The sequence below is a fragment of the Dipodomys ordii genome, unplaced genomic scaffold (genome assembly GCF_000151885.1).
Source record: "Dipodomys ordii isolate 6190 unplaced genomic scaffold, Dord_2.0 Scaffold5, whole genome shotgun sequence".
Taxonomy (NCBI): Eukaryota; Metazoa; Chordata; class Mammalia; order Rodentia; family Heteromyidae; genus Dipodomys; species Dipodomys ordii.
In genome coordinates, this window is record NW_012267221.1 from 11,186,761 (window position 1) to 11,210,698 (window position 23,938).

At 42.2% G+C, this 23,938-nt stretch overlaps 1 protein-coding gene across 1 annotated transcript in view; it reads left to right on the forward strand.

The window, feature by feature from the left end:
* Tanc1 (tetratricopeptide repeat, ankyrin repeat and coiled-coil containing 1) overlaps positions 1-23,938 on the forward strand; it is a 232,915-nt gene that overhangs the window by 176,091 nt on the left and 32,886 nt on the right. Inside the window, exons 10-17 of the mRNA XM_013029880.1 lie at positions 1,325-1,447; positions 2,682-2,963; positions 4,186-4,337; positions 6,509-6,740; positions 8,330-8,496; positions 10,838-11,445; positions 15,291-15,399; positions 16,452-16,574. Of these exons, the coding sequence (XP_012885334.1) occupies positions 1,325-1,447; positions 2,682-2,963; positions 4,186-4,337; positions 6,509-6,740; positions 8,330-8,496; positions 10,838-11,445; positions 15,291-15,399; positions 16,452-16,574 (1,796 nt within the window). The remainder of the gene's footprint in view (positions 1-1,324; positions 1,448-2,681; positions 2,964-4,185; positions 4,338-6,508; positions 6,741-8,329; positions 8,497-10,837; positions 11,446-15,290; positions 15,400-16,451; positions 16,575-23,938) is intronic.

A 23,938-nucleotide genomic window follows, 5' to 3' on the forward strand; every position in this document is an offset into this window, starting at 1 on the left:
ATGTGTGAATAATCCTTACCACTTCTTAACTATGTGCTATGATTCTTAGATTTAATCAGAAGTAGGCATGATTGCTTATTTTTAGAATTTTAGAAGAAATAACATACACACCAGTGTAACATAGTATATAGAATTTGTATATGTGAAATTTCAAGTTTAGGAAAGTGTTTGTAGGGGCTGGGAAGGTGGCTCAGTGGTAGAGCACTTGCCTTGCATGCCTGAGGCCCTGGGTTCGATTCCCCAGCACCACATAAAGAAAAAGAAAAAAAAGCCGGAAGTGGGGCTATGACTCAAGTGGTAGAGCGCTCGCCTTGAGCTGAAGAGCTGAGGGACAGTGCCCAGGCCCAGAGTTCAGGCCCACGACCGGACCCAAAAAAAAAAAAAGAAAGTGTTTGTACTTTTACTGGCAAGGGCTGACGTTAGTGTTCTGAGTGCTGTGGAAATGTACATACAGAATCTGCTTATTAGCAATGTTAGAATTCCATGCCACAGAACACTTTGCAGAATTGCAGAGAAGAAGCAAGGACCAGGCCATGTGTTTACAGTGAGGACTGGAACTTTCCTATATAATCCTTGATTGCTAGGCCTTTTCATCAAAAAAAAGAAAAGGGCTGGGAAGGTGACTCAGTGGTAGAGCGCTTGCCTTGCATGCCTGAGGCCCTGGGTTCGATTCCTCAGCACCACATAAGCAAAAAGAAAAAAGCTGGAAGTGTGCTGTGGCTCAAGTGGTAGAGTATTAGCCTTGAGCTGAAGAGCTGAGGGACAGCGCCCAGACCCAGAGTGCAGGCTCTATGACCGGACCAAAAAAAAAAAAGAAAGAAGTTAGGGTGATGTTGTCTGCCTTCTTCCAGGAATACAGGAGAATTCTGGCAGCTGTGTCAACATAATTTGGTTTTAAGTATAAGTACCTCTTTTTTTAATACCATTTTAAATAAATTGGGGCAAACAGATATCTTTTGTGTGTGTGTGTGTGTGTGTGTGAATATACTGTACAGAGGGGTTACAATTACATGGGCAAGATGAGTACATTTCTTATCAAGCATTGTAGCCTCCTCCTTTGTTTCCCCTTCCCATCCTCCCCCTTCTCCCCTACCCAATCCTCCCCACTTCCTCCTCCCCCCCTGCGCCAAAGTTGTAAAGTTCGTTTTCGACATAACAACTTGTACATCTCATTGTTGCAATCGGTCTACCTGTATCCCTATTTAAACGATTTGCAAACAGATATCTTTAAGTAAGTCTTATTGAAAGCCTGAACTGAATACCTTAGCAATTTATAACTCACAGCAATTTCCTTATGATATTAAACTGTATTTTTATATTACAGCTACAAGCTCTACCAAATTGGAAGACCTGAGTTATTTAGATGGACAGAGAAATGCTCCTCTCCGGACTTCAATTCGGTTACCATGGCACAATACGGCTGGAGGTAGGGCACAGGAAGTTAAAGGTACCTATTTTTTGTACTTACTGTCTTAGTGGATTTAATAAGCTTGTTCATAAAACATTGAGCATTTCTGATAACCAGCTTGGAAACCAATGCTATTTTTAAAACACATGGTGGGAAGTCCTGTCATGCTTTAAAAAGAAAACCAGAAAAGTATCTCCCAGATGCTGGTGGCTGCTTCCTAGAATACAAGCCACTAATAGAAGGCTGGGACCTGGAGCTATTTGTTCAAAGCCACCCTGGGCAGAAACATTCAAGAGAATCCATCTCCAATTAGCCATCAAAATGCTGGACTGGAGGCATGGCTCAAGTAGTAGAGTACCAGCTGAGTTTAAGCCCCAGTACTAGCACAAAAAAATAAATTAAAAATATATTTCCATATATAATAGATATTATTATAAAAATAAAGTATATATTATAAAATTTATTTTATATAAATAGAAAAAATTATGGATATATATTATATATTTTATATTATATATGGAAATGTAATATATATATGTTTATATAATGTATTGTTAGTTGATCTCTATTAGGGCTTTCTTTTATTTAAGTAGGTGTACAAAGTTTTATATAATATATACTTTATAAAATATTTGTATAAATATATTTAAAAGTAAATGTTTATATATTTAATATATTGTTTATATTTATATGAAATATATTTTATATTATATGGAAATATAAAAATATGCTGTGAAACAATCCTTGATAATTTTGTACTTCTTTCTTAAAATAGGTGATTTAAGTTGCTTCTGTCATTGAAAAATAATTTTGTTTACTTGTTACTCATTCAATTTTTTGCTACTGATAAAGGATTAGTTTTGTTTTAGTACTTTGGACCATGACATTCACATCCTGTATCTGCCTGAAACACACAAGTGTGGGCACCTCATCATGTGCGCAAAGTACCATTGCACCTAGACAAGAGCTGTGCCCCCTGGGTGTATGAAACTGTTTTTGCATCCTACTCATGCAGGGGATGGAAGAAACATGTCTTAAACACCATTTCAGATAAAACCTCTTGTATTGCTTTCTCTCTGAGTCTGCCTTGAGTCATGAGAACAACTCAAAGTTGTGAAAGGATCACAAGATCATTGTAATAAGATATGTTCTGGTACCACTAGCAAGATACTAACAAGATACAGAAATATTAATAGAACCACATTCAAAATACTGACTAGTATTTTTAAGTGCATAAAATCGACATTCTTCTAAAATGACTTCTTTCTTACAGCACGATTTGCTCCCTACAAGCCCCAAGACATTTTGCTGAAACCTCTGCTATTTGAAGTGCCGAGCATCACAACAGACTCTGTGTTTGTTGGAAGGGATTGGCTCTTTCACCAAATAGAAGAAAACTTGAGGAACACAGAACTGGCAGAAAATAGAGGAGCGGTTGTTGTTGGAAATGTAGGATTTGGGAAGACAGCCATCATTTCCAAGTTGGTGGCACTGAGCTGTCATGGAAGCCGCATGAGGCAAATTGCATCCAACAGTCCCAGTTCATCACCTAAAAGTACGTCTGTGTTTAAGTATCTGTTTAACTTATTACCTTAACATGTGGGAGATGATAGATGTCAGAAATTGGTGTTTGGGTAGACATGAATCACTGCATTCCTTAAGTTCCAGCTACTATATCAGATTTGCAATCATGTGTGAAGTGAAGTCTCTGAATGCTTCCGTCTGCCATGTTTGTATTTGCCGCAGCCTGGGGTGAGGCCAGCCTTTCCTCATGTCCACCTGACCTGATACAGGAACAGATGGGTCAGAGAGGCCTCATTTAGTACCTCATCGAGTGTCCTGGGGAAATTTTGGTCCTAAAACAAAGAAGTTGTGTTTCTGGAAGAATAAGCCAGATGAAATTTTTTTTCAGGGAGGTCTCTCCCTCCCCATTTTTTTTCCCTATATAGAACTACTTTGTATCTGTTCCTCGTACCCTTTGTCAACAATGCTGGTTTTACTAAAATTACAAAGACAAAGCCAGGCATGAGATAGAGTAGACAAAAATACTCACTTTTTTTGAGAAAGGTCTTGAACTCACTATGTAACCCTAACTGGCTTTACACTTGTGATCCAACTGCTTGTCTTCTGAGTGCTGGGATCCTAGGCATATATTGAGCTTCACTGCTTACTGTATATGCAGTAAATCCAAAGAAACATTCAATATATGGTGAATAAGAACAAGGAGCTATGTAAGAGTCTTTTTTTTAAACAGAAAGGCATTTTATTTTGTTGGTTTGGGGATTGCTACTGTTTCTGTTGTTGTTGTGCCAGAACAAGGTCTTTTGTTCTCACTTAGCTTTTTGCTCATGGCTGGCACCCTTGAGCCATACCTCTACTTCCCACTTTTTGCTGGTTAGTTGGAGATTTAAGAGTCTCCAGGATTTGTCTACAGCAGCCAGTTTAGAACTATGAGCCTCATATCTCAAGTCTCCTAAATAGGATTACAGTATGAACCACCAGTAGCTGGCGCAGAAAGGTTTTTAATAAAAGAAACTAGGGACAGCCATTCTTCAGGGAAGGAACTGGATGTTAGCGAGATGGGGTAGGGACTAGTGTGATCATTTGGACTCTCCTGTGGAGCCATGTTCATTTCTTATGTATTAAAATACTCTTGGGAACTACCCCCAGAAATATATTACACATCCTGTCATACCTGTATGCTGATGCTATCATGCTATGATGTCTCCTGTCATACCTGTATGCTGATGCTATCATGCTATGTCTCTCTTCTCTAGCGTCAGATCTCACCCAGGATCTTCCTTTCACTCCACTGCTCTCACCAAGTTCTTCCACGAGTGGTCTCAGCACAGTGAAAACAGCTGCAGGAGCTAACACTTCTGAAAATCAGAGGCCAAAAGAGGATTCAGTGAAATCTCTTGCTTCTAAGGTAAACCTTTGTTTTGGGGAGCCTTCCAGTTAGAGAGAAAATTGTTTATCTTGTTTTGAGAGGTACATTTAGAATAGGAAGTTTAAAAGAGAAACAACTTCTGAAAAAATTGTCATAAAGTACTACAAATGAAATGTACAAATGAAAATAAAGACTTTGGCAGAAGACTTTTGTCTGTCTGCAACAGTAAGTTGAAAGAGTTTCCAAAAGCAGCAGCAGAATTATGTGTCTTCACACCAAATCCATCCTTTTAAGTGGATGTATTTTAACTCTGCATATGAGCAGAAGATTGTGAGCTTCTAACTTGACCCACCTGTGCTATGCTGCCTAGAGCCTGTGGCTCGCTGCATCCTTCTCTCCTGTCAGATTTCTTGGAAGGTAATATGAGAGTCTTGGCAGGCTTTCCCTCCTTAATGCATGGTCATCGAAGAATGGCTGGAACTTTCCTTCTGTTCCACATCCATCAGGTTCCTAAGCGGCCTTCTGGAATTAAGTGGTCACATCTCATGAGCTGCTTAGGTCAGTCTCCTGTGGCAACAGTGGTGTGAATTCCAGGACCTGGAGGACCACTAGAGATGGCAGTGATGCGCAATCCCTTATGAGGACACTGGGCGTGAGATTGGTTTAGGAGAACTGAGAAGCATGCCATCTGACATCAGACCCCTCTTTCTCTGTTTCCAGACAACAGCTGTTCTTGGTGTGGTCAGCTCTGATGCAGTGACCACTGCTTCTAAACTCCCTGATCATGATTGGGAAGACTGCCATGGGGGTTATGCAGATTTCAAAGCTGCCTTCTGTTATGATGGCTTCTCAAACCCTTTTGTTCATGACCACATACATCTTACATTTCAGATCTAGCATGTGTGAACATAGTACTGCATGCACACTGGAAGTAAAAAATCAGTGAACTGTGCTGTGTCATACATGTGTTCTATAATTTAAATTCACTTACTTGAAAAAAAAACCCTGTCTGTGGCTACAGACTGGTTTCATTATCTACTGTTGGGTTGCCAACCTACTTTTGTTAAACATTATGCAAGACCATGGTACCAGACATCTTGTGATGGTTTGCACAAGTTTATTGGGGTCCATGTGTAAGTACCTGTTAATATCTTTCTGGGTGAGAAATGAATGTCAATCAGCATTCCTCTAAGTATGAATATAAATGTAGTATTAAGTGTAATTCCCATGGTGGTTCCAAGTTCACATGCCATTCTGCATCTCCTCCTCTACTTGCCTTCTTTGAGTGCATTCCTGGGACCTGATCCCAAATCTTGGACTGTCCTTGTCTCCTTGGAAAGGCATTTAACCTGTGTCAGTGGCCCTCAGCTGTTCATTGTGGCCAGTGTGGTTTCCCAGCTTTCTGTAAGGATTGCACAGTTGAGCAGGACAGTGGTGACTCAGACTGCTGAAAAAAAAAGGAAAATATTCACTTCCCTTACTTCATATATTCATTTTTTCTTCATTTGGCAATATATAGGATTTTTTAAAATTCTTTACAGTATTGAGCTCTTTCCTTGGAAGGAGTCTCTTAGATAACTTGCTTCCATAGCAACTCTGCCGTAATAAAGGGACCACTCCTTATCCTCTGGTACATGGCCAACTCTCCCTTTCTCTCCCCCACATACATGTGTGCCTCACAGGACAAGCAGAAACCTGGAATTGCTAATTTCCTCCATTAGTGTCCTTGTTGGCACTTTTCCACAGTGTGTCTTGAAGAACTAGGTGTGGGGAGAGACAGGGGTTTGAAAGCTGTGACTTCTGGCTCAAGTTTGATATCTGCAGACTGGATTATGTGCTTCTGAGAACTGAGCTGCAGGACAAATGGCAATTTGGGGGAACACTGGGATTACTGAAGATAGCTCCACACAGGCTGGGCGTTAGGTATTATGAATAAGTTCTCATACACATTCAGTGCAAAGTAAGTTGTACCAAGTTTTGTGCTAATCAAGATGGATTTGTGGCAGCAGTTCATGGTTTGCAGAGTTTAGGAAACCACAGGATTGAAGAAAAGATTGAATGAACCAATTAAGCCAACTATACTCAATCTGAATGAATAGGAGCAACACATCTTATTCTCTCTGTGAAGGGATAGTAGTGTTCTTGTTTGAGGTCATGGAAGGAGCTGTAGAGAAGATGGGATGATGCTGATGGCTCTGTTTCCCCTGTAGGTGGTAGCCTACCACTACTGCCAAGCTGACAACACATACACGTGCCTGGTGCCAGAGTTTGTGCACAGTATCTCAGCTTTGCTCTGCCGGTCCCATCAGCTGGCCGCATACAGAGACCTCCTGATCAAAGAGCCTCATCTGCAGAGCATGCTGAGCCTTCGATCCTGTGTGCAGGATCCCGTGGCTGCTTTCAAGAGGGGTGTGCTGGAGCCACTCACAAGCCTGAGAAATGGTATGTCCCAGAAAGTTCCCTAACCTCTTCCCCAATAGTGATACAGGATGCCCAGTCGGGTGGCCCTCAGAGGGAGACCACTCACAAGCCTGAGAAGTGGTATGTCCTGGCCCTCCATACCCTTGATGGAATAGTTTCAGTGGAATATCTCTAGTCAGAAAGAGCAGTACAGTGGAATAGTTGTTAAGAAGCCAGTTCTGACTTCAAGGGAGAGGGGATGTTCCCCTTGCCCTCTGATACTTGATGTTTGAGTGAAATGAACCAAGAGTAGATAATGTTACCAGGAGAAAGGTAAGCAAGTTAATTACCACCTGCAGTGTATGCATGTGGAAGGAACCTCAGCAGATGGGTAACTCAAAGAAAGGCTTTCAAGCTCTGGCTTTTAAAGGATTTTTCAACAAATTACAATATATTTTAGAGAAGTGGCAAGACCTGAAAGAAGGCAGCTTTAGGCTTTTAGAAGCAGGACACTGTGGAAAGGTAAATATATGGGGAAACTTAAGCTGGATTCTTCTAATGCTGTTTCCACCCATTGGGATGTGCACTTATCTCCAGTGATTAACTTCAGTCCTTCCTGGTAGAGATAGCTAAGGGGACATCTTTACAAATTTATGTCCTGCTTTTAGGCTAAAAGCTCAGGTAGAGCGTTTGTCTGCACCTGCTTCTTTATTGTCTTTAGCTTAACAGTTCTTCATATTTGGGCGGAGGTGAATAACTTCTGTTCTTCCCCATAACTGTAAGCTATAAGCTGTCTCCATGACTGTTGCCTGTGTATTTTGTACTCCTGGTAGCAGGAATACAGTGTGGGGGGCCCAGGGAGGGGCAACATTTTTTTCAGGGCCTCAGCTGAGTGGAAATGTAAAGCCATTTCCAGAGATTGTTATTTGAGAGTTTTGCTCCCCAATATTCTACAAGGTAGAAGTTGTTAGTGGCATTGTAGTGCCTTGAGGTTTTTTACCTACCACTCCATTGCTCTATATCTTTTGAGCTATCAGGTAGTCCTTTTAGGCTCCGTGTCTAACATGGGCACTTCTGCCAGAATGTACTAGAAACGGGTTGAAACATATATGTCACCCTTTCTCTTTTCGTTGGGCAGAAAACTGGCACTACTAAATAAATTAAAAACAAAAAACTATTTGCGGAGTGGAGCGGGGTTGGGGGGAATCTTAGTGTAGGAGTCTGCCAAGTGTTCCTTGCCTGGTAGCCCCTGAAGCATTCTAATGGGCATTTTGTGTCTTTCCCAGATTTGGTCTCTACATGTTAGTTACCTTTGCTACAGGGCACCTAGTGACAGTGGTTTATGAGGAACTAACTGTATTGTATACGTGATTGAGATTCTGCTAATGTGTGTAATGCGTTATGTTTCTGAAAACTGTTTTATGCGAGAATTGGTTTTCTTTTGGCTCTGTACTCCAGATTTCATTATAAATTTAATAGAAAATATGCTTCTGTGAAAATCATGTCTTCTACCATATGTAAACCTTTCAGTTTTTTACTGACATTTTAAATGTGCATTAAAATACACTGGGTAGTACCATCTTATAGAAATGTATAATTTCTTAATTTGAAAAAATGATTTTATCCTTTAGAACAGAAAATTCCTGAAGAAGAATACATTATTTTGATAGATGGCTTAAATGAAGCTGAGTTTCATAAACCTGATTATGGAGATACGCTTTCTTCATTTATTACCAAAATTATTTCTAAATTTCCTGCCTGGCTGAAGTTGATTGTGACTGTAAGAACAAATTTTCAGGTAACAAAAGAATTCTCAAATTTCTTTCCAAGTCACCATTTATACAGTGATCAATACTAATAACTTAAACTGTTGTAAACCATTTTGCTGAATTGAGAACTATGTCAGGACTTTGAAAAATTAGCCCAGAGAGTCTCAGATGGACAATACTCTGACCTTTGAAGCTTCCAAGGCCTATTTATCAAGTCAAAAAATGTCCTGTCAACATTGAGTTGTACCTGCACTTCTGAAATAGCAACGTCAAGCCTGGTTTACCTGCTTTACCTTGACTTAGGGTGCATTGGCTATGGTTTCTGGCCAACTAGTCAGAGTAACTTTTAATTTAAAGTTATTCCTGCCAGTGGTTATTTCCATTTGCAGTGGTCTTTGTGCTGTTTGTTTTCTGTTTTGTGGTACTACTGGTGATTTAACCCAGTACCTTGTCATGCAGAGCAATGCTCCACTAAGCTATAGCCCCAGATTTGTGGGTTTGTGGTTTTTAGGGTGTTTTAAGGGAGGGAAAAGTGAGGGATGAGAAAAATTTTAAGACTTATTCTGAGACAGAAAACTTCAACATGTTGTACGATTTACAGAGGTAAAGTGATTTTGCTTTTCTTTCTCTGTCTTCCCCTTTATTTGAACTCTAAAATTGACCCTTAATACTGTCCCTTTTCAGGAAAGACATTTAGATGGAGTTTGACTTTTGCCCTTTTATGATGATAGCTATTTAAAAGTCACATCTGGTTATAGTTTTTTTCCTCATTAAAACTTGGATTCGACCTCAGTTGACATTGATGTTTGTTTTTTATGGAAATTTGATTCATATACTTTCTAGTCATTTTCTTTTTTTTTTTTTTTGGATCCGGTTGTGGGGCCTGAACTCTGGGCCTGGGCACTGTCCCTCAGCTCTTCAGCTCAAAGCTAGCGTTCTGCCACTTGAGCCACAGCACCACTTCCGGCTTTTTTCATTTTGCTTATGTGGTGCTGAGGAATCGAACCCAGGGCCTCAGGCATGCAAGGCAAGCGCTCTACCACCGAGCCATCTTCCCAGCCCCTTTCTAGTCATTTTCTAGTTAGCAGACATAATTTGACAGTCAGAAAAGGACTGAAACAGGTCCTGTGTTAAACTTCCTGGCTGAGTTTCAGAAGTTCAGTTAACATTCATGCAAGATGGGAATGAGCGTACTGTGCCTTACTCCTAAAATTACTACATTAAAGAAGGTTTGTGCTAAAATACTTAAGAAATGAAAGTGGGATGTGTAGTGGAGGAAAATCACACAATCCTTCTCTGCTCTTAAGGGTTAGAATTGTGCTTATTTTGGAATATGGGAGAGGTTTGAAGTTGTAGGGAGAACATGGGCTTCTGAGAGCTGTTGTTGGTGTTTTCTGGCTACTGGGTACACAATTTTCTTTGGGAAAATTAATGGCACTGTTCAATTATGATTGTGCAAGTGTATTTATTCCATTCAAAAGTGGACTTAAAATTAAGTTCACTGTATGCAAGTGTCTCACACCTATAATCCTAGCTACTTAGCAGGCTGAGGCCAGAGGATCACAGTTTGAAGCCAGCTTGCACAGGAAAGTCTGGGAGATTCTTATCCACAATTAACCACTAAGAAACTAGAAGTGGAGCTGTGGCTCAAGTAGTAGAATGCTAGCTTCGAACACAAAAGCTCAAGGACAGCACTTGGGAGTTCAAACCCAGGACCTAGAGAGAGGGAGACAGACAGACAGACAGACACACAGACACAGACATAGACACACACACACACACATACTTTTTAGATTTAAAGAATGACAGCATATTATACTAAAGCGAACAGCTTTTTTACCTCATGCTGTCGAGCAACACAGCCTGGAGACAGTCTCAAATTTCCTAGTAGGGATACACAGCCCCAGTATCTGATGCCCAGAGAGAGATACCCCTTATCTCAGCACCCGTCTGTATTCTTAGATGTGCAGTGCTGCTTGTATTTGTCCTTGTTATATAACCACTTGCACAGAATAAAGATGATGGGTATTGGGTCACCTGCAGGGTCACACCACCCCTCTGTTTGGGTGACCTGGTTGCCAGAGTCTGCTCGGAGCTCTCCCTCTGCTCACTTGGCTCTGAGTCCTCAATGAGGGCTTTAGGAAAGCCTTTACTGATCCTATCTCACACCAGGATTTCTTTCACATAAGCTTTTTATCTGTACCTTATCCTATTACACGTTTTAATACAAAACAATGAGTCCCTGTAATCCATGAAAATCCTCCTTGAAAGAAAACTAGTGAACCTGGCTTAAAATACTGCCTAAAATTTAAGGAAAGGAATCTCTGTGGAGTGACACTGTGAGTTTTTGGATTTTTTTTCTTTTTGCAGGAAATCATAAGCTCACTGCCGCTCGCCAAGCTCTCCTTAGATGACTTTCCAGACAACAAAGACATTCACAGCGACCTGCACGCCTATGTCCAGCACAGGGTTCACAGCAGCCAAGACATCCTCAGCAACATCTCTCTGAATGGCAAGGCCGATGCTGCCCTCATCGGGAAAGTCAGCAGCCACCTGGTGCTGCGGAGCCTCGGTTCCTATCTGTACCTCAAACTCACGCTAGACCTCTTCCAGAGGGGACACCTGGTCATTAAAAGTGCCAGCTACAAGGTGGTGCCTGTGTCTCTGTCGGAGCTCTACTTGCTGCAGTGCAACATGAAGTTCATGACCCAGTCTGCCTTTGAGAGAGCACTTCCTATTTTAAATGTGGCCCTTGCGTCCCTCCACCCCATGACAGACGAACAGATTTTTCAGGCTATTAATGCCGGCCATATCCAAGGCGAGCAAGGCTGGGAAGATTTTCAGCAGAGGATGGACGCCCTCTCCTGCTTTCTCATTAAGAGGCGAGACAAAACCCGCATGTTCTGCCACCCATCCTTCAGGGAGTGGCTGGTCTGGAGAGCAGATGGTGAAAACACAGCCTTCCTGTGTGAGCCCAGGTACGACAGGCGCTTCCTGTCAGCGCTTTGCCGGGGTCTCCTGGGCCCTTGAGAGATGGATTCCAAATGTGATCCATGGGTTTAATGGAAAGGCAACCCACGATGAATAATTCAGTTCTGCTGCTTTGTGTTCAGACCTTTTTGGCAGAAGGAGGGGCAGTGGAAAATTTTCTCTCCCTCTAAACAAAAGCTTCTTTCTTTTGATTTCTAGAGTTTCAGTACCTGTAGTATATTTGGGTGGAAGAGAAGCTGGGCAGTACCTGGAGGCCCCTCCTCGCTGCCAGTTCTCTCTCCCATCCCCGTCAGCTCTCCCACCGACTTTGACAAGGTCGAGTGTGGGTCACATGTGCTCTCCGTGCTGGGAAACAATGGCTTCTGCAGAGTGTTTGCCTGGGTGGGTTCTGTCTTACTTGTGCAGCACTTTTGCTCTCCCACCTTTTGATCATGCAGCACCTCGTCCCAGGGATCAGAGGTGTTTGTCGGCCCAGAGGAGAGCTGAGTTATCCGTCCTGGCTGCTTCATTGTGTATTAGTATTGCAGCCTGGGTCATAGAGGATGTGGCTCTCCTTGCTTCCTAGGCTGCTTGAACCCCTGGAGGACATGGAGGCAAACCTCTGTCATGTGGCCTGGTGTCAATTAGAGTGACAGGTTTCCCAACCTGTCACCTGTGGGTGCCTTCAGATGAGGGTATGCTCAGGCCCTCCACTGCCTGGCTAGGCCTTTCTCTGAATCTTTGCCCTATTGCACAGCTGTGCTGTCTGAGTCAGGATTGCCCCCTACTCTGGTAACTGGGCTGGCAAGCTGCTAGGCTGTCCCCTCAGGAATGTAGTGGGCATTGGACCAGATGTCAGGGCACAGAAAATAAGAGGCAAGTAAACACTCGAGCTTCACAAACACCTTCCACATATACCAACAGATCCAGAGGTCCAGCTGCTATTCCACATTGAAGCTGTTTTCTTTAGTGACATTGGACTCAAGATTTGTTTGTTTTCAGTATTAGGGGTTAAAGCCAGGATCCTTTTGTTTTATGTTTGAGTTCAAGGTCAAATTGGCCTTGCTACTGCTTCTGCCTCTTGAGTAGCTGGGATTGAAAGCATGAGCCACACTATATGTACAAACTGTGACTTTGGGTTACTTAAGTCAGACTATAATAGCTAGATGAAAGATGTGCTGTGACATAGGTAGCCAAGTCAGTTATTTCTCAGGGAATGTCAGATCATTGTAGATAGAAGAGTAAGTTGGAAGACTTTAAGGAATGTAGGTTTGTATTATAGTGCATCCTTGCTTTTGTTAGCATTGGTGGGAAGGCACAAGGATAACTTCATAGGTGGTGGTATACTTCCAATAAGTCTCTATTTTTTTTATTTTTGGGCCAGTCCCAGTGCTTGAACTCAGGGTCTGGGTACTTACTGTTCCTAAGATTTTTCTCTCAAAGCCAACATTATCACTTGCTTGTGCCACAGCTCCACTTCTGGCTTTTTTTTTTTTTTAGCAGTTGTGGGGCTTGAACTCAGGGCCTAGGTGCTGTCCCTAAGCCTCTTTGTGCTCAGCTAGCACTCTACCAATTGAGCCACAAGGCCACTTCTGGTTTTCTGTGGTTGATTGGTGATAAGAGTCTCATGGGAACTTTTCTGCCCAGGCTGGCTTTGAACTGCGATCCTTAGATCTCAGCCTTCTGCGTAGCTAGGATCACAGTGTGAGCCACCAATGCCCACCCAGCTTTTTTTTTCTGGTTAATTGGTAGGTAAGTGTCATAGACTTTCCTGCCCAGGCTATCTTTGAACCGTGGTCTCAGATCTCAACCTCCTGAGTAGAATTACAGGGAGGAGCCATGCTCCACTAATATTTTTCTCTCTTCATGATGCTTGGACTTACTCATGACCATTTCTGGATCTGTTTATTCTTTTGCATTGTACAAAGATTCAAAATCAAGAACAATACTGCTGTTTTTCCTCTGCCATTAAATGAGGAACAAATAGATGGGATATTGTAGACAGAACAAGGCTATTGCAGACAGAAGGAGCTGTCAAAGGTGTCATAGACCATGGGCTAGCAACAACACATCTAGCTTGGAGCTTTTAGCATGGAGAGTAAGAGTGCTGTTGAGATTCACCTTTTATCCATCATCTCTGGAAAATTTTTGAAGGTTCTAGAGAGTGGATTCTGTGTCTGGCGATGCTTTGCCAGATACCATCCAGGACTTGGTGTACTAGAGTTCAGATAAGAGAAAACTTGCTGTTGTAAGAGAGCAGCTGGATGTGGCTTGTGGTCTGGCTGTCACGAGACAACTGGCCTTGTGGAGAGACTTGAGAAGGAGTTGCTGGTGACTTAAAGTTACACCTCAGGAATTATGAATTACTCTTAGAAGCGGTAAAGCGTAGAAAGTATGGAGTATTTGGGGGTTGGGATGGCTTTGGTGGCTTTGGTTTTGAGCAGTTTGAATTTATGGGGTAATTTTTTTTCAAGATTCCTCTATGAAAGTTTGTAGGCAGATCTTGTCTGAAGATTGGAGAAGTTGGTAGTTGAAGATTGGGATTCAATAATGGAGTATGACCTGATAAGAAAAGAGTGATGTACTTTTACGAGTAGAGAATTCCAGGCAAGGCTGTTAAAGGTGCCAGCAGAAGGGATGTGGAAAGGAGGAGTAAGAGGAAACCATTAGATTTCAGTGTAGGGCAACGATCCTGCCATTCTTAGGCTGTCTCTTCCCTTAGTCTTTCCTCTGAGAACCAATAGCCTGTGAGGGGAGGTGGAAAGGTTGAAAGCTTGACTTTGTATTTTTATGGAGGAGGGTTTTGAGTTTTCATAAAAGAAAGTTGCAGTCTTGTTGGGAACATCATTGAGGCAGTGTCTAGAAATTTACTTTGGGATTTTCCAGTTTACTGGCATATAAGTTTAGAAAAAATATTCCCTCGTGATCTTATGTCTTTCCTATAGATAGTGGAACAAATCCTTAAGGATTTGTGAGGGACAAATTGTGGTATTCAGTGCCCACTATGTTTCTTTCCTTGGCCTGCCCACAGGAATCAGTGTTCAGTCTAAACCTTGAATTCTAGCCATGACTGATCACAAGCTGTTGTCAAATATGGCCTGGGGTTGGTTAGTTTTCCTTTCAGTTGGCATTTAAACTCTGCCTTAAACTTGCTAGGTTGGTGTGCTACCACTTGAGCCACACCTACTTTTTGCTGTTTGTTTTGGAGATAAGTCTAGAAAAAATTTCAAACTAGAACCTTACATATTTTAGCCTCTTGAGTAGCAAGAATTACAGATGTTAGCCAACAATGCCTGGTTGGCTTTGTGCTGTAAAGTTCTGTCCTTTGGCCTACGTCTACCTAAGTGGTGATGACCTTAAGGGGATTTCTGAAGGTCAGTAGGATTCTGTTCCATTTATCTATTCATGCATCCCGTCCATCTAGCCATACATCTATGCATCCAGGAAATACCTATTTGAGTATGTGCTGAATATTAGGCACTTTGCTAGAAATTGTGATTATATTGTGACTTTGACAAGACTGCCTCATAAGGTTTGTATTTTCATGATAAGCATAAACTCAACTCAGGTGATGAGAGTGATGAGCAGAGTGTGGTTCTGAAGGCACAGACTTGCCCTGTGCCAGAGACTTAGTGTAGGTTGATAACAGAACTCCCCAAAAGTCCTTAAAAATGGTTTGAAGCAGCAGCAGCATATGCCATCTTTGTAAAGTGGCAATGATCTGTCAATTCTATGTAGTGGTAACAAAGCCACAGGAAAAGAGTTCATGGGTCATATGGCAGTATACATAACCAATGACCTGTAGTACAATGAAATGGAATCTTGTTCTGAACTTTTGTATTTCTTGTTGTAGGAATGGACATGCTCTTCTGGCGTTCATGTTCTCACGACAGGAGGGCAAGCTGAACCGCCAACAGACCATGGAGCTTGGCCACCACATCCTGAAGGCTCACATTTTCAAGGTGAGGAGAATACCAGTACAGGGGAAAGTTTCTTTGTTGTCATTTGGTGGTTATGGGGAATTTTAGACATCTTTGTGAGCCATCTCAAAGGTCCTCCCAGAGCCACATCCCAAACACGACTTCCTTTTCCTCCCTAAAAGTAACCGCAGTTTTGTTTACAATCACTTCCCTGCATTTCTTTGTTGTTTATCACACAAATACATCTACATTCTATGATTGAGTTTAACTTTTTCCTCTTTTGAAGCCCTTTTAAGTTTGTTTTTTTTTTCATCCAAAGATCCCACTTTATTCTTGCTTGTTTCCTTGTTTTTAATTGTCAAAGAATTTGAATCGTTGAGCTATATGATTTCATGCCACCTGGGTGTTATTTTGGGTTTTTTGGGGGGAGAGATAGCCAAATGATTGTCTTAACCCATGATTCTCCCACCCCATCCTCCAGAATGCTGGCACTTCAGGCATTTGTTCCACATCAGGCCCACCTGGATTTTCTGATTGTGTGTTTGTTTTACAGGGAATAGTTGAATATGTTCCTCTTTCCCCTGGATTTCCTTTCATTTGGTACCTGCACTGAGCACTTTTGGGTTTGGGTTGACTTTTTTTTTTCTCCCCCTACAAGGTGTCAGGATTACATGATAGGGGTAAGAATTTCATGTGTCAGGAGACACAGCATTTCTGCTTGCTTCTTATTTTGTGATGCTATCAGCCATTATTAGTCACTGCCTGGACTCATTCACTCATTCATTAGTGGTTGCAGATGGTGATTCTCTAATTCTGTCATTTAGCCTTCCTCTAATGTACTTCCATGAAAGGAACCTTTCTCTTCTATGCCATCCTTCTCCCCAGGTGTACAGTCCATGTAGCAAAGGCAGGTGATTTCCTGCCTTTTGGTTTGGGGCAGGGAAAGCTCACTGGTCCAGGCATCCTGTGTGCAAGTGGCCTTGTGTTTAGCATGTACCGACACCTTCTGGGGAAGGCCCACTTTTGAAGTAGGTCTTCAAATGATTCTATTGAAGGTTAATGCTCAGAGAGATTCTGTTTATGGTCATTTTCAGGGCCTCAGTAAGAAAACTGGAATCTCCTCAAGCCATCTTCAAGCCCTGTGGATCGGTTACAGCACTGAGGGGCTATCTGCTGCCCTCGCCTCTCTCAGGAATCTCTACACTCCCAATGTGAAGGTGAGCAAGGCTCTTCTTCCTAGGAGCCTTAGCAGAGCCCTAGCCTGGCTCTGTTCCTTGTCTGTCAGTCCTGCTCCAACACCAGCACCAGCTAACATGAGAGTTGCAGAGTGCCCAGTGATGCTTTTCCCTGTGTGAACTATGCACATTGTCTGCTAAAAGATAGACTTTTGCTCTACAGGAAGATATGAGGAGTCAAGGCTGCTGTGTGAGCCTATTGAGATTGTTTCAGAGTAGATATGATGAGGGAACAATTTACAAAGGTTACAAAGGTTGGGAGAGACTTTCAGGGAAACTGGGCTTTTTTGTGTCTTAGATGACTGATCTAGACAATCTCCATGCTTCATAGGAAATTAATCATTGACAAGTAACACAGAGTGAAGAGTTCACAGAAGAACTGTGACTAAAGGCTCTAGGTACACATAGATTTCTGACTATGGAAAGAGTAGTAGCACTCTCATTACACAATATTTTATTCTGCTTTTGAAGGTAGATTTTCTATCTCCCAATTTAATGTAATATCATACATCAACAACACACAGAGGCCAAATATTTGGTGAAGGCCACAGAGACATATGTAGGCCTCTCAGCCCCAGGCCGCTGGTGTACCTGGTAGCCTGCAGAAGCTCTGGGGCAGTTTCCCAGTGAACGGAGTCTTCTCTCAAGGCACATCTGTGAAATGATCATTGTACCTGTCTGTCTTAGGAACACAAAGAGATCAAGCAGTGAAGGATCATTGTCAAGATCAAGCAGGCTCATTGTCTAGGCATCTGGCATCTACTTTTTCTTGATTTGTGGTGTTCAAACTCATCTGGGGAGGTGGGAAGTCTGTGCTGGAGGTGAAGCCATGAGGCCCAGCCCTGGGACTTTGGGTGCCTCTCCTCTTCAGCTCTCCATTTCCTTAGCTTGCTCTCCAGGCACTAGTCTTGAAGTGTTTCCCATACCTGGTTAGAGGTACATTCTTCCTCTTCTTCCCTTCTCCATTGCTTTGGTGAGCTTGAAGGGTAAGTGAATCACCAAGCTGCCCTGAGGTTCCTGAGGAGGATCCAGTTGTGTTCTGAGTCTGGGGATCACAACCCAAAGCCTGCTGCCCTGTGCAGGGCCTCAGTGTGGAATAGACAGAGGCTGCCCTTGGGTGCAGACAATGTATTTGCAAAGGTAAAAGTATTACCACATTTAGGTTGACTTGGTCCCCATCAGAATTGGAGGCTGGTAGGAAGAGGGCATGTTGGATTTCAGCTTTGATGCTCCCTTTGACTGACACTTCAGTGCAGAGCACGCTGTAGACCTGTGTACGGGACCCTGTGCTCAGCCTTGCTCAGAACATATTATCATTCATATTGCAGACCTATACATATCAGTGCTTGTGACCTGACTGAGTCCTACCTGTGTGTTTTTGTGGGTAGACAGGCAGGATGCAATTTTTGTAGTGCAGAACTAGATCCAAACTACTGCTCTTGATGAGAGAGAACATTTACTTTCTTAATGGAGTTCCTCTGAAAGAAAGGCAGACTTTGGATGTTACATAAAGAAGAAGCTGTATTAAGAACTTTTCTTTTAATCCTAGCTACTTGAAGCAGAAATAGAATGATCATGAATTTGAGGACAGTCAGGCAAGGGTAACAAGCCTTCTGTCTAAAAAAACAGAGGACAAATAAGCAAAAGGGGCAGAGGCATAGTCAAATGGTAAAGTACTTGCCTGTATGTACAAGGCCCTGGATTCAAGTACTAGTATTCAAGTTGTTTTTCACTTAGATTGATTTTATTTCAAGTTAGGTTATAGTAATGTTATTCATCTGTCTTGCTAGCTGATAGTGCATCTTTTGGCTCTTCTCTAATGAGTAAAAACATTTATGTGACAATAAATAAGGAATAGAAATTAAATGACAGTGTCTGTTTTGACTAATGAATGACTAATGAAAAACTTTCACTTTTTTTTTTTTTTGTTTTGCTGGGGTTTGAACCCAGAACTTTTTTTTTTTAATTTGATCATGCCATAATGTATTTTTGCCCTTTTACAATGATCATGACTAACTAGATCCCAAAAAGTTGAGTTACTTTTTGGACAAAGGAGGGGAAATAACATTTTTGACTTGAGGCAGTTAATAGCACACAACTGAGTCATGGCTTCCTAGACAACAGCTGAATAGGCAGAGGACTCCAGGGAGCATTTTTTATATTAAAGGTTATTCCCATCTCTTTGCTTGGTTGCTCCTTTATTGAGGAAAGGATCTTCTGTTTCTTCTGTCTTTCCCTGATTGGATTTATTTTTTTAATTTTATTTTATTGTAAAGATGCTGTACAGAGGGGTTACAGTTACATGAGTAAGGCAATGAGTTCATTACTTGTGGATCATTGTTACCCCTTCCCTTGTTGTTTTCCCACTTTCCCTTCCCTCCCCAACCTCCCATACTCCTCCCCACCACCCCACCCCACCTCACGCCACCGGAACTTGTAAAGTTCATTTCCAATATACTGTCCTGTGGGTATCATTGTTGCAATGGATCATCTTGTGTCTTTGTTATTCCCCTTCCCCTTCACAGATTAGATATATGTATATATAAGATTCAGAGTACCAGCTGGGTGCCAGTAGCTCATGCCTGTAATCCTAACTACACAGGAGGCGGAGATCTGAGGATCACAGTTCAAAGCCAGCCCGGGCAGGAAAGTCCGTGAGACTCTTATCTCCAATAAACCACTAGTAAACCGGAAATGGCACTGTGGCTCAAGCGGTAGAGCGCTCGCCTTGAGCTGAAAAGCACAGGGACAAGACCACAACAGATGCTGGAGGGGATGTGGACAGAAGGGAACCTTACTGCATTGTTGGTGGGAGTGTAAACTTGTTCAACCACTTTGGAAAGTAGCATGGAGGTTCCTCAAAAGACTACATCATAGGGATGACCCAACAATCCCACTTTTAGGCATTTACCCAAATGATCACAAACAAGACCACACTAAAGCTACCAGCACAACTATGTTTATTGCAGCATTATTTACCATAGTTAAGATATGGAACCAATCCACATGCCCCTCAGTAGATGAATGGATCAAGAAAATGTGGTAAACAATGGAACTCTATGCCTCCATCAGAAAGAATGACATTGGGGGCTGGGAAGGTGACTTAGTTAGTGGTAGAGCGCTTGCCTTGCATGCCTGAGGCCCTGGGTTCGATTCCTCAGCACCACATAAGCAAAAAGAAAAAAAGCCGGAAGTGGCGATGTGGCTCAAGTGGTAGAGCGCTAGCCTTGCGCTGAAGAGCTGAGGGACAAGGCCCAGGCCCAGAGTTCAGGCCCCACGACCGGACCCCCCCAAAAAAAAGAAAGAATGACATTGGTCCATTGTTAGGAAATGGAAAGACTTGGAAAAAATTATATTAAGTGAAGTAAGCCAGGCCCAAAGAAACATAGGTCCCATGGTTTCCCTTATTTGCAATAACTAGTATATGTCTGAGACAAACAGAAACTGTCAGACAAGTTGATGTTAGGTGAAATGAACCCCAAGATAAGGGTTCAAATGTTTTTTCTTTCTTGTGATTGTTTCCAACATATTTATAAGATGATTTCTTTGTTGCTTTGTATGTACCTCCCCCAGGGTATAAGCCCTGCTTTCACTGTATTTGATGTCGGTAAAATTTGTGGAGGGGAAGGGGAAAAACAAGTCGTTTAAATGGGGATACAGGTGGACCCATTGCAACAATGAGAAGTACAAGTTGTTATGTCGAAAACGAACTTTACAACTTTGGTGTGGGGTGGGGAGAGGATGGGAAGGGATGGGAAGGGGAAACAAAGGAGGAGGCTACAATGCTTGATAAGAAATTTACTTATTATCTTGCCCATGTAATTGTAACCCTTTGTACAGTATTTTCACAATAAAATAAATAAATAAATAAAAAGAAAAGCACAGGGGCACAGGGACAGCACCCAAGCCCAGAGTTCAGGCCCCACGACCGACAAAATAAAAAAAAAAGAGAGAGAGAGATTCAGAGTACCAAAATCAAGTACAGTGAAAACAGGGAATGTGCCTTATGGGGAAGAACATACAATGGAAACAAACAGAAAAGAAATCACATAGTACATTTAAAACAATAACAATAAAGACAGACCTCTTGTGTCCATATCTTGAGGTTAATTTCACTTAGTATCATCTTATGTGGACATATGTACATAGCTTTTGAGCTTTTTAGCTCATCTGATAATATTATCCTATATGTATACTAATTATTGCAAGTAAGGGAAACCATGGGACCTAAAATTCTTTAGGACTGGCTTACTTCACTTAATATGATTTTTTTCCAAGTCTTTCCATTTCCTGACAAATGGGGCAGTATCATTCTTTCTGATGGAAGCATAGACTTCCATTGTGTGTATGTATATGTGTGTGTGTGTGTGTGTGTGTGTGTATCACATTTTCTTGATCCACTCATCTACCGAGGGGCATCTGGGTTGATTCCATATCTTAGCTATGGTGAGTAATGCTGCGATAAACATAGTTGTGCTAGTAGCTTTAGTATGGCCTTGTTCGTTTTCATTTGTGTAAATGCCCAAAAGTGGGATTGCTGTTAAACCCAGGACTTTATAGGCAAATGCTCTACCACTGACTTACCAGCTCAAGTCCAGGAAACTTTTCTTTCTTTCCTTTTTTGGGCTGGTTGTGGGGCTTGAACTCAGAGCCTGGGTGCTGTACCTGAGCTTTTTTGCTGAATGCTAGTACTCTACCACTTGAGCCACAGCTCTACTTCCAGCTTTTTTTGGTGCTTAATCAGAAACGAGTCTTACATACTTTTCTGCCTGGGCTGGTTTTGAACCACAATCTTCAGATCTCAGTCTTCTGAGCCGCTAGGATTACTTGGCGTGAGCCACCGATGCCCTCCACCCTAAGAAGCTTTTCTTTTAAGGTAGAAGGAAACATATTCACATGAATAGAAGTTTTAAAGCAGCAAACTAGAAGGTCCAACATAAAAATGAAAGGAGCTTGACTTTCAGTGGTAGAAACTTCTCTTTAGCACTGAAATTTTAAGGGCAGTTCACTTTTACTTAGTTTTATTCAACTCCAGTGTTACCCATATCTCCATAATCCTCAAAATTATGTAACTTATAGAATCTTAAGGCTTTCCATTATCCTCCTCCTTTTTTTTGTGTTTAAGTCTTTCAAAGAGGACAAAAAGGTTTTCACAGATTCTTGGGCAAATTACAGTAATTTACAATTATGCATGCAATTAAGGAACTTTTTTTAGAGTATTAAATGTTGTCATACAGGAGTGAATGTCATTTTGAGCAATAATTGCAGTTTGCCACTTTGGTAAATTAAAGTGACTTGTTCTGGAGTGATTACTTAGTAATTTCAGAGGCATGCCAGGGATTTCTAACACTTTAGCCTCCCGATACCAAGCCACGGCTGGGCCAGCCTGTGCCTGACTGACCTGCTGCACACTGGGGTCCTTGCCATCAGTGCCTCTGGGCTCTTGTCCAGCTGGATGTTTTTGTTCATGTCGCCTTGTAGGACTGGCTGCCAATCCCAGGCTGTGGACTTGGAGAATTCAGGTTGTATTTTTTTTCTCAGCGGCAGACAGGGAAGAGACCCCCGCCTCCTTGGGGGGTGGGTGGGAAGGGGTAAGGGGGGAGGCAGGGAGGGTATGCAGGAATCAGTCATATTCTGTATCACAATTAGACACTGTACATTTTTAAATGGGAAAGGAACTGACTCATACTTCACAGCCATGTTGGCTAGTGCCTCTTGTTTCTCTTGGTTGTATCACTTGGTCTGCCCCCACTACTTTGCTGTGTGTGTTTTGCATTTATTAAATCCCATGTTTATAAATAATATTGCTACTTCCAAGTATTAGCCAGGGAGAACTTCTGTAATGAGGATTAGAAAATCTCCACACCATCGGAACAGAATGTATTGGGTGAGCCAGGTGTGGTGGTACATGGGTCTAGTCCCGGCACTCAGAAGGATCACAAATTTAAGGTCAGCCTGAGGATGACCTTGTCTCCCAAAACAAGAAGAAATGCAGAGAGTCAACTGACGACCTTCCTTTGGACCCTACAGTCTCAACTGGAGCTGTCACTGCTGCTGCACTCCATCCGTGGCAGGAATAAGCTTTGTGCTCTGAGCTAACATCTGTCCTATTCACTCTGAGCCTCAATGTTTTTGCCTATAAAATGGAGACAACAAAAGGACAGAGTCATGAGGAAGATCACTGTTAAAGCTCCTGGGAAAGAACCTGGCATGGTTTGTGTGATCATGTGGATTATTTTGGTGCTTTGCCTTGTCTATGGAAACTGACTGCACAAGAGCCACAGGTACCTGGGAACTTCTGGATGTGGCTGTAAACAGGAGTAGCCTGCCTTGCGGTCTGACGGCTCCAGGTGTGGCACATGTCTCCTTGCTGCTCTGGGCTATGAACAGACTGAGATACAAAAGGCCTTGTGGACAGGAGGCCAGACCTCCACATAATTGGCAACCTGTTATCTGAAGACTACACAACAGCGTGATTGTTGCAATAGCAATGAATATTTATTAGGCACTTACACAATACTGAGTACTAGGCTACACACTGCCCATTTGTATATGTACATACATATGCTGTTTTTCCATAATTTTTCAATTGGGGAAACTGAAAGTTGGGACAGTTGGTAGCATTCCCCAGATGACACAGCTAGAAGACACCTGATGCTCAGCACACCTGTACCATGGCTGCAGGTGCCTTTATCACTTGATATGTTTACAGTCCTGCCTGCCAACTAGATTCACTTGGGAGCTTTTGGTGCCAGAGCTCCAGTCCCAGTTAAGTCAGAATCTCCATGGTGCAGCCCAAGCATTGGAAACTTCACACTCCCAGGTGGTTTCAGTGCTTGCAGCAGTGCTAAGGAAGGTATGGTACAGGATGATCCACAAACTGTTGGGAGGTTAAGTGGTTAAAAAAAAACTCAGAGAATTGTACCAACAAAGGAAATGTTTTCCTGGCAACAAATGAGGTAAACTGATGACAAGCATATATAGCAAAGCTCTGCTCCTAAAATCATACCTTTCAGGAGAAATCTTGTAAGGTATGCATGATATGAGAGTAATAAATATACACCTTCCCACCTTATTTGCAAGACCCTATTGAAGAGAATAGAGTAATAGCCTGGGTATCTCTTAGAATGTACCCCAAACACAAGAAGTTGAGTAATTTTGAGAGTCACACAGCAAGTTAAAAGTGACTTGGGGAGGGTTCAGACTACTTAGTCCATCTTCTGTGTTTCTCTTAGACCCATGAGTATCAAAGATGGATGGGGTAGGTAGAATGGGGTCTTGATAACTGGCTGGTAGAGTTTTGTAGGGAATTTACAAACTATTCCTACCTGTGGTGGTTGTAGTCT